This window comes from Aythya ferina (genome assembly GCF_964211825.1).
Source record: "Aythya ferina genome assembly, chromosome: 3".
Classification (NCBI taxonomy): domain Eukaryota; kingdom Metazoa; phylum Chordata; class Aves; order Anseriformes; family Anatidae; genus Aythya; species Aythya ferina.
In genome coordinates, this window is record NC_140298.1 from 24,226,405 (window position 1) to 24,236,751 (window position 10,347).

Here is a 10,347-nt window from a genome sequence, read left to right on the forward strand (position 1 = left end):
CCAGGGCTGCATTTGCTTCCTTTACATGACTTATAGACTAGGGAGAGCAGCAGCAGCAGGCCAACTACAGCCCCAGGTGCAACCATTTTTGCATGACTACAGCCCTGGAGTTGAATCCAACCTTCCACACCTGCCCACAGCCCCCCAACACAGAAAGCCACTGAGGCTCAGTGGTGAATTCAATCTGGTCTTGCAGCCACAGCTGCTTTGCTTCACACTTTCTGTGAAGAGCCAAGAGAGGAGTGAAGGTCTCCTCCTAACACCCCTCAGCCCCAGGGGTGATTTGTGTTCGGTTCACCATGCAGACCAGGCCTTTGGTGTATACCTCGCATTATCAGCCTTCAGCTGAGCAGGGTTAGCTGCTGCAAAGGCACTAGGCACCCTGCCATGGCAGTGTTTACATTAGAGCAAATGGACCTCACAGAGACAGTTTGCAAACACCACAAGACGAACTTTTGTAAACTCCCTCGGTTTAGTCATCTTTCCCCATCTGCCAGAGAAGTTAAAGTGAGATTGAAAAAACACAGGAAATTACTGTGTATTCCAGGCGGCTGTGACCGAGCGGCTTGGCTGTTACACGGGATGCCTTGCGGAAGACTCACATCTCCCGGCATCTCCACCAGGATCCTCTGCAGCGCAGCCCCAGCTGCGCTCTTCCAGCCAGCTGCATGCACCCTGCCAGGAGAAGCCCCCAGGGTGCTTCATGTGGCTGTCGAAAAGCTCATACCAGTGCTGAGGAGCCCCAAAAGACTCCTCTGTGAAGTCAGGGCAGCCCCTGCCTGCGAGGCTGCACAGGTTAGGTGTCTCTGGGAACATGAGAGTCACATTCACCGAATAAAACACCAGATGAAATCCTTTCCCTGCCGCAGCTTAACCCTTTATCTAATGTGACCAGCTCTTTTCTGAGAAAACTTACAAAACATATTTTATCAAGGCTGCTGGCATTAGTAAGCAGCAATTGCATCTGTCACACCTCTGGCTGTTGCCTTTATCTCAAGAAGCCAGAGAAAGGGCATGAGATGAAGGCAGACCAGAAATCACCTTCACACCCTGCTTCAGCTGGCAACCCTCAATCACCAGGTCACTGCCATGGCACAGTCCCAGGGCTGGCAGCTGGCAGGGCCATTCGGCTGCCTGGGACACAACTGGCACGGGCCTCCGGAGGCACACAAAGTGGTGAGATGTCCTGAAGCCTAGCTAATTTGTTTAATGCCCTTCCAGACCATGCTGCACCTCTGAGCCCAGCGCATCGCCCCAGCAGCATCGCGTGTCTTCAGCGAAAGGACAGGTGGTGAGGTGCGAGACGAAAGAGGAGGGTGGATGGAGGAGCGCTGGAGGATGGACTGTGGAAAACACCTCTTTACCACAGCTAATGCCTGCAGGCCTGAAAGCAGCACTTCATTGCTGCTGCTCAGCCCACGTTTGTTTTCTCCATGGAGCCAGCTGCCGTGCTGGCATTGCAAACCAGCGCCAGCTGAGGCTACCGGTGTGCTGGGGCTGCACAGATAACCATGCCAAACTGTTTCCATGCTTCAGCTAGTCCAGTAAGAATAGCAAAACTTTACCAAAAGTATTAAGTATATATGAAGTACAGCTATATTACACCATGTTTTGAAAAAGGAGCACAATTTTTCAACTCAGACGAACTATGCATTTCCACACATGGTTCTGTATTTTCTGGTGGAAAGAAATCCTTGAAAATAAAATAACACTTTTGTCCATAATTACATTAAAATAGACCTGACAACAGAAATATCTTTTCTTTGTTTGTTTGTTTTCTATATATTAGGGATGTACCATTATAAGCAGGGATTAGCCTGCTGAACAGCACAGTGCTCTGTAGTGTTACACTCCAGCAGCAAAGTGTCTCCTGCAGGGGTTAAAACATTCACTGTGGAGATAAGCTCTTCTGTCCAGTTCTTCAGGCAGATAGACCAGCAACACACTCAGGAGCATTCGTTTAGTAGTTATGCAGGGGAGACGTGGATGAGAGGCATTAATAGCATCTTGGAAAAGAACTGTTTCTTGTCAATTTGTGTTGGTAGCAAAATAGTCCTGGTATTGGAGCGTGCAATGGGGAAAAGGCCTATCTATCTGGTTTGCACTCTCCACATGCCACAGATCAAACCAAAACTGAACAAGGAAACCCACTAGACTGGTCTGAAGGTCCCTGAAACCCAGGTGAGGCTGGGCTCCATCCTGGCCTCCACCTGAGGTGCAGGAGTTGACTGCTGCATAACCTCTTCAGCACCAGACCAGCTGGATTGAATGGTATTTCCTTGGGTGAGGGAGGGAAACATGAGGAAAGGATCCAGCAGCCATTGGAGATGTAAAATTAAAATGAATTTTGGTCATTTTAATAAATATATATCAAGAAAATCTCACTTTACTACAACAACACATTAGTATACAAGCATCTAATATTTAAGCTTAAAACATCAAGTGTTTATCAAATATTGGAAAAGAGCAGACATTACTAGACTATCGGGGTATAACACAAGAAAAATCATTTTTTTTAAAAATTGGTCCTTGTGGACAAATGTCTAAATGATGATCCTACTCATACACTGTATGAATGAGATCTATATTTAATATTATTATTATTAATAAAAAAGCTTCTGTCTTGGAGAAATCAGGTGGGATTTGCACTTTCTTTATCTGTCATTCTTCACAGTGATAACCCTTAAACACCTGCCAGTTCCCACTCACACGACGGTGCAAAGGTTATCACTGAGTTATGTCCTAGATGTTCTCCTGGGGTCACCTTGGCTGGGAGGGGAGACCTTTTTCCTGCGACCACTGCACTTAATTCATAAAAGCTGCCTGGGTTGCAAACCTGACCATGGGGTGTGCATGCTGCCCAACATAACCACAGCCCAGTAGGACCCAGGCTGAGCTGTGAAGCCCTGGTGCTCTGCAAGCTGCCCAGCTCAACTGCAACCCACAGACCTGCCAATGCTTCGGTGCCGCTGGCTCCGGCACCACTCCGGGGACAGCCCAGGGCCGGGACCCCTGGGTGCCTATGTGGAGGTGAATGTCACCTGCTGGACACAAACTGAGGTGGGAAGGTGTCACTTGGATGCGTGATGCTGTGGGAACAGGCAGCTATTATGAGTCCGCTGTGGCTTGGATGTGGCTACTTTGCCAAGCACATCCTGCAGGTTGTTATGGGGACTATGGGAACTAACTAATTTGGTAGATCTAAGACCCACAATACTCTCTGTCCAACACCGACAAATGCCTTCTGGGCATTTTAAACAGCACACTTTTGGAATCAATCTGCCTAGGGATGACTAAATATTGTCCTTAGCTGCTGAAATCTCAGCTCATTTCTCCAAAATGTTCTTTTTAAAAATTAAAACCCTTACATTCATTCAGATAAAATCATGTTTATCGCCACATTATTGATTAACTATCATTGTGCTTTTTGTTTTCTGTTGTTGTCTTTTTTAAATCAACAGCAAAAGTAATATAAAAACTCCCGCATGCTTTTGCAATCTAAAAGAGAGGAATTATGCGAAACAGAATAAAGTATAAAACATGCCACTGGTTCATGAACTTCATTATACGAAGAAGGAAATAGAAGAGCCCCAGCAACAGACAGTTGCCATAGAAACACTCAAGCATTGAATGCTTGTTTACAAGAGACATCTCTCTATTGTTTCTTAAATCCCTTCCTAAGGATGGCAAATCAAAAAGCAATTGAGCATCAAAAAGGAAGAACAGAGATGTTTGAATAGGAAGTTGAACTCAGTACTTCAAAGGTTAAAGGTTTCTAATAATATTGATCCACCCTGTGTTGTTGTGTTGTTTGTTTGTTTGTTTGTTTGTTTTCCTCTGCTTAGGTTAAATCCCTGCTGTATCACTGATTTATACTTAATTTTCACGCTGGCAAAAATTAAGACAAAAAGTAAGGCACCAAAAAAAAAACCTGCCCTGTATAAAAACAAGCCTCATTAGTTACTACAGCTGAGGTGAAAACGTGCAAGTACTTGAGCTGCATGTTGTGTTTCTGATTAAGATCCTGTAAACAGGTTATTTCCTTATGCTATGTCCCATTTTGTCAGTTGAACGAGATGCTGAATCCAGGAATTCAGAAGTATCAATACAAAATGTAAGGATGGTTTATTCCCAGTCCACATAGCAAGTCCTTTGTCAGAACAAACACCGAGTTACAAGGAGCACATCACCCTTGCTGGTAGCATCAATTTGTTTACCAGACTTCTAATTCCTTAGTAAACAGAATGGAGGTTCTTCTTAATTAATGGCAGACTTCTTGGGGGCGGGGATGTATAAAACGATATGTTTTCCCCATCTGGCTGATTGGTATTTTCAGTAACAAAAGCTACACCATAGCTGCACAGACTATAGTGATAAGCGGTAACGCAACTGCGTTCTTTATGATAGTCTCCATACTTATAAATAGCCCGCTGATGCAGATCATAGCGACGCTCTCCGCAATCTGCTCTCCAGTCATTTAGAACTACATGTAATGTTTGTGGCATGATTGTATCATTTGTAGAAAACTATAAAAAATCCATTCAAAATAAAAATCTGATAAACAAATGAACACGCTGCGCATGCTTTAAGGGAGCAAGAAAGATGCCTCATATTTTACTTCCTTTGCTGCAGCATATTTTATTACTTGGTAAAGATTCCTTTTTCCTTAAGGATTTTTTCCAAGATTCACTTACGTTGCTCTTGTCATTACATCCAGTCTCAAAATAGTCATAAAATTTGCCTTTACATTCGAGAGCATGGGTGCCTCTTACAGGTTCACAGTTTAGGGGGGCACTGTCTCGCTCAGGTTCATTACTGCCCTTCTCGTCAGCAAATTTTGCCTTTTCCTGATTACCCTGAGGCCTGGCATTGGTGACGAATATTTCGTTAGCAGGTATCTGGTCGTCGCTCCTGTAAGAAGGGGCACTGCCAATGTCATAATCCACCTGCTGGGAACAGCTGGGCAAAGAAATGGGGGAGGAAGAGGAGGAAGAGGAGGAAGTATTTTCCGTACTGGCACTGACCGAGTAGGGTAGGTTTAAATAGTGACTGCCACACTCTTGATAGAAGCAGCACGTGTGGAGCTTCTCGTACTCCTCCTTGGCCATGCGGAGACGTTTTCTGTATGGACAGTCCTGAGGCACGAACCACTCCTGTGGTGAGGCGCCACCGAAGGAGCAAGCGGAGAAGCACCAGTTGTTCTGCATGATGATTTCTCCGTGGATTCGCTTCATTAAGTTGTTGATGAGGACGGATCTTCGCAGGTAGACTTCAGGATCATCAATGAACTTCAGCTTTTCCAAAGACATGTAAAGAATATGGGCCCGCTCCTCAAACACCGAGATTGTCTGAAAATGCAAAAGACAGAAGGTACAGAACTGAAGTCAACCGGTTTTGCTCCAGGCAAGAGAAAGAAAATGAAACACAGTATTCACACCATGCCACTGCTTTTCTCGTTCTCTTTCTCAAGCACCTAGAAGTGGCTTCCATTGTGCACACCCACATGACTGGGGACCTGCTTTTTCTTGTCCACAGAACAGCCCGGGCTGAGGTGTAACCCCGTTACACATCCAGAGGCACAAACCCAGGATGGGAGAGTGAAATCCCAATCTGGCTCTTTACTTGCATCTGGGGCTGAATCATAAATTTGTAGTGCAGTTTTGCTCCAGTCATGGGGGGCTCTTTGATGTAAGCGGACCCAATCCCATCCCCTGTGGGGCTTTACAGAGCCCTGAAGCCAGGCAAGGGTCCCTCCGTGCGGCCTCTCTGCAGCATGGGCCGCCAGAGGTTTGTGAGACATGGCTGGCAGCAAGTGCCAGAGCAGCTTATCCACCGCCAGCGGGAGAGGCCCTCCAGCCAGGAGGCCTCCATATGCCATGCTCTCGACCACTGCTCTTGTGTACAAAAACGCAAGCAGGGAGGGAGGCAGGGAAAAACCCATCTCAAAGCATTGCAGCATCTGGAGAGCAGCTGCTGGCCCGCACACTACACCCTGCGCTCCACGGGACTGGTGGGAACGCGGGTAGGCAGGGACAAGGTCAGGAAACGAAGAGGGGATGAGGATTTGCAGAAATCCTGGCCGGGAGCCCGCAGATTCGTTCCCCCTGCCATGGTCCTTCCAGGACTCCCTTTCTCGGCACTGGCAGCGGGAGCAGGTTACTGCCCCCGGGAGGCTCCGGGCTCTGCACTGTAATCGCTACCCTGGGAATCAAAATAGAGAGGGGGTAATGCATGCTCCTGTAAGCAGCATTAACTAATTTTCATTTTTAGTAAGAATTTGGTTTGCGTAGGAGGAGAGAAGCACAGCACAAAGAGAGGCTGCTCTAAATCCCCCCCATCTGTGGCTTGATCATTCTTCCCTTTCCCACATGGTTACAACATTTTTGCAGAGTGGAAGTCGTAGCTATGAGGACTGAAAGCGCTTAAAGCACAGCTGCTTTTCACATCCATTCAGCTCTCCTCAGCCCTCCAGCTCTTTCCACAGCCTGGGCCTGGCTGCAGGGTTCAGAAGCAGCACAGCGCCTTGTAAAAACAAAAATTGGCCATGTTTCCAAGCAAGTTCACAGCTGAAGCTCTTCTTTGTTAGAGAGAATAGTTCTTTATAATAAAAGACCCATTTTAAACCATATTAACCCTACAGGTTAACCCGCATCCTTTACACATGCTGTAGTAACTGACAGGGAACCCATAAAAGCCTTGAGCATGCGAGGATCATCCTTGAGATAGGTCCTGGAGAGCCACCAGCAGGAACCAGTCATCAGAGGCCTTCTACCATGAGTGGTCACCAGCAGCCCTGGAGGTGGGCTCTGGGGCCTATGGGACAAGCCATCTGAGAGTGTAATGCCCTCCTTGCTGGGCAGAGGAGGCACAGAAAGCGTACAAAATTCAAAATAATCTGGGGAGAATCCTCCCTCCCCCAGATCTCTGGGTTGCAAAGCAGGGAAGATATCTGTGCTGGACAGCAGGGCCAGGTTGCCCAGGGTTTCTGGCATGATAGGCGTCTACAACAGCTCGGGAGTCTGAGACAGGCCTCTCTCGCCAGCACCTCTACAGTGCTTTTTGGTGCTGTTAGAAAGGGACAGGCAGTGATTCCTCCGCTTTGTGAGGAAACTAATCGCTGATGCAAAAAATCCACCAATCTATCCAAGGAAAAAAACTGGCTGAAATCAGAGAAAGGTGTGACGTGACACGTGGGAGACACACTCACTAAACGGGGGCCATTTTTCGCCACCCTCGTTGCTCTCTCTTCATTGCTCTGGGTGCAGACCGAACACCTTCTGGAGTTAATGGCGGGGCAGTTTTCCACCTGCCAGTCAATCCCTTATCCCCAGCCGAGGCTCTTCATAGCTGAAAATTCCTTTGGCTGCTCTAAGGTCCAGCTTGGCGTTACGGCCCGCTTCTCCTCTGGGGCAGCAGGATCCATCAGGGCTGACCTCCCCACCCAGCACCATGGCAGGGGAGAGGCACCACACCCTGCGCTCCTCCCAGGAGTTTGCATCCATGGTGTAGGGAAAGGTCATGGAGGAGCCTCAGTGCTCTGTGCCTCGGCCTGTTTTAGTGTCCATCTCCAGGGCTCTGGCGGCACTGTCACCTTCTGCAAGCGGGGCTTCCAGCAGAGCACACACGTCCTGTCCTCTCCACCTGCACCAGTGACGGGGCAGTGCTGGGGCCCGGCGGGATGCTGTGAGGCAGGGGGGTGTCCAGGGGGTGTCCCTGGGGTGTCCCAGGACACAGGATGTCCTCAAGCACGTTGGTCCTGGTGTTGGGCTCCTCACAGGGCTGCACCCCTGGTGAACAAGAGCACCACGTCTCCCAGAAAAAAAGTCAGATTTCAATTTATGTATTCACCAGCCTGGGAAACGGCTGCTCTAATCCCTCCCTTGACGGCTTTCGTTAAAAAAAAAAAAAAAAAAAAAAAAATCTTTCACTTACTAATCTGTTCTTTCAGAGTTATTAGCTTTTTAATAAACAGGATTAAATACCGGAGGAGCTCGTACTCCCTTTTCGAGTCATTCTGCTTCTCCAGAGGCTCTCTAGCCCTTCTGGGGCACAGGGAACCTGCTGTTATTTTCTCCCCTGGAAAAAGTTTGGAGTGAATAGGGAATTGTGGGCCCTTCTTATTTACGTTTGTTCTTCATTTCTGGTGTTCAAACTCTACAGAACTGCTTCTGTACGCATGGTATAAACTATCTAAGAACAAAAGAATCTGGAGGAAAAAAAAAAAAAGTTATTCTGAGCATTGACACTTAGAGTTGTTATAAATACAGAAACGCCTTTGCTTCCTAGGCAGTTTGCTGACAATAAAACAATAAATGTGAGCAAGCGACAACTATTTGTTTCTGGGCAAACAGCTGGATTGCTCCCCTAATTTCAGCAGAGTATTTCAGCCTTCTGGAAACGGGTCAATGGCTGGTGCTAAGCCTCTGAAACTCGGGGTGAAAATAATGGCTATGAGAAAACATACTTTATGCGCACAGCTGCCGAGCGGTGGATGGAAATCCTCTTCTTCCACATATTTCCTTTTAAAGTATGTGATCTTGGATGTCGCTACAGGATCTGAAATTCCCCTGTAATGCGATCCTGCGGGCAATAAATCAGACAGGACAAACGACACGCGGTTTGCCAGAGGTCCTCCAACCCAAATCCTTTTTTTCCCGATGAGGGGAGCCCGCTGCCGGGGCTGCGAGTGGGGAGAGGGGACGGGACAGGACGGGACAGGACGGGTTGCACACGGGATGCGACAGGATGGGATTGGGGGCCACGGGACCGGACAGGGGGCACACGGGATGGGACGGGACGGGATGAGGGGCGACGGTATGGGACAGGACGAGGGTCCACGGGATGGGACGGGGGGCACACGGGACAGGACGGGACGGGATGGGACGGGATGGGGGACCACGGGACGGGACGGGACCTACCTGAGGAGGGGGTCCCGGTGGCTGGCGGTGCCGGAGCAGTGCCGGGGGCTGCGGTGCCGGTGCCGGTGCCGGTGGCGGTGCGGCCGCAGGCGGGCGGCTCCCAGAGGGCTCGGTAGGCGGCGAGGTCGGCGGCTCCCTCGGCAGCGCTGGGGCGGCCCAGCCGCTGCATGGGCAGCACCAGGGTCATGGCGGGGGCCGGATCCTGCAAGCGAAGCGGCGCCGTGAGACTCCGGCCCCAGGACCCCCGGCACCCCCTCCGGACCCCCGACACCCCGGGCACCCGTCCTGCTGGCCGGCCTCCCTCCTGCCGGGCGCCTCTCTGCACTGTTACCATCATCATCATCATCATCATCGTATTAATATTATTATTATTATTATTATTACTGTCCGCACTATTATTACGCTATGATTATTTTGCCTTCCCGCGGCCGGAGAAGGAGCCGAGCCCTCTGCCACAAAGGGCGCGGGGGCCCCGCTCCCTCCACCACCCCCGGCCCCGACCCCGACCCCATCCCGGACCCCATCCCCGTCCCGTCCCGTCCCGTCCCGCTCACTCGCTGCCCGGCTCGGCTCACTCGCTGCCCATTCTCCTCCTCCTCCGCAGCTGGCTCTGCCCGGCTCTGCCCCGCCGGGAGCCGCAGCCCGGCACCGGGAGGAGCAGGAGGGGGGTCGGGGCCGGCCGCCCCCCGGCGCCGGAGGGAGCAAAGTTTGAGCGAGGGGCAGGGGACGAGCCCGCAGCCACCCACTTCTTGGCAGAGAGCGCGGAACAATGCGCCCAGAGCCGGCCCCTCCCTCCCTCTCCTCCTCCTCCTTCTCCTCCTCCTCCTCTCCCCGAGGAAGAGGGATGCGGTTCCCCTTTTCGCAGCCCCCCCGGAGGAAGGCCCGCAGGTGGGCAGGTGGGATCCCAGCGCTGGCTTGCGGTACCAGCTAGAGGCAAAAAAATAATAATGATAATGATAATAAAAATAAAATTAAAACAACAAACCGCAGCAGAAGAGGGAGGAAAATAAACCATCCACATCTGCCGCTTGGTTTCCCCAAGTCCGGGAGGGATGCACGGGGCTGCTGCTGGGCTCGGGATTTCGGCTCCCGCACCCGCGGGGCTGCCCCCCTGCGCCCCACCGAGGCAGAAAATGGGAGAGGAAGGGAAGCGGGCTGAAATCCCCCAGCCTTCCACCCCAGTAAAGGCCACCCCGCATATGTACTGAAAGATGCCAAAGCCCCTTCCTCCTCATCAATGTATTATTTTGTAGCTTAAAACTCGCTTACGAGCAAGGTAACGTGCCCTAGGTGAGACCCTCTGACATTTTCTTGCACGTTAACGCCCTCTTGCTTTCCCTGGGCAAAGAAAGAACGAGGCAGGGAATGACGAGCCACCAGGGAGGTCACCCGTGGCACAGCCGAGGTCCTGCATTTATCCCCCGCACCT

At 50.4% G+C, this 10,347-nt stretch overlaps 1 protein-coding gene across 3 annotated transcripts; it reads right to left on the minus strand.

Annotated features, from left to right (window-relative positions):
• Positions 1–2,330: 2,330 nt before the first annotated feature.
• SERTAD4 (SERTA domain containing 4) lies at positions 2,331–10,347 on the minus strand. Of its 3 annotated transcripts, none has more exons than XM_084516204.1 (4): positions 10,188–10,347; positions 8,919–9,120; positions 8,465–8,580; positions 2,331–5,348 (listed from the first exon to the last, which is right to left on the minus strand). In XM_084516204.1, the coding sequence occupies exons 2-4, from the start codon at positions 9,103–9,105 to the stop codon at positions 4,608–4,610; spliced, it is 1,044 nt and encodes a 347-aa protein (XP_084372330.1). In that variant the 5' UTR covers positions 9,106–9,120; positions 10,188–10,347; the 3' UTR covers positions 2,331–4,607. The 3 variants fall into 3 exon arrangements, with proteins under 3 accessions (XP_084372330.1, XP_084372331.1, XP_084372329.1); XM_084516205.1 differs by lacking the exon at positions 10,188–10,347 and adding an exon at positions 9,494–9,664; XM_084516203.1 differs by lacking the exon at positions 10,188–10,347 and adding an exon at positions 9,473–9,664.

Coding starts and splice junctions, on each gene's coding strand:
- SERTAD4 (XM_084516204.1), bottom strand. CDS start 9,105: ATGACCCTGGTGCTGCCCATGCAGCGGCTGGGCCGCCCCAGCGCTGCC. Junction 8,581..8,918: donor CACCGGGACCCCCTCCTCAG/GTAGGTCCCGTC, acceptor TATTGCCCGCAG/GATCGCATTACAGGGGAATT. Junction 5,349..8,464: donor TCGGCAGCTGTGCGCATAAA/GTATGTTTTCTC, acceptor TTGCATTTTCAG/ACAATCTCGGTGTTTGAGGA.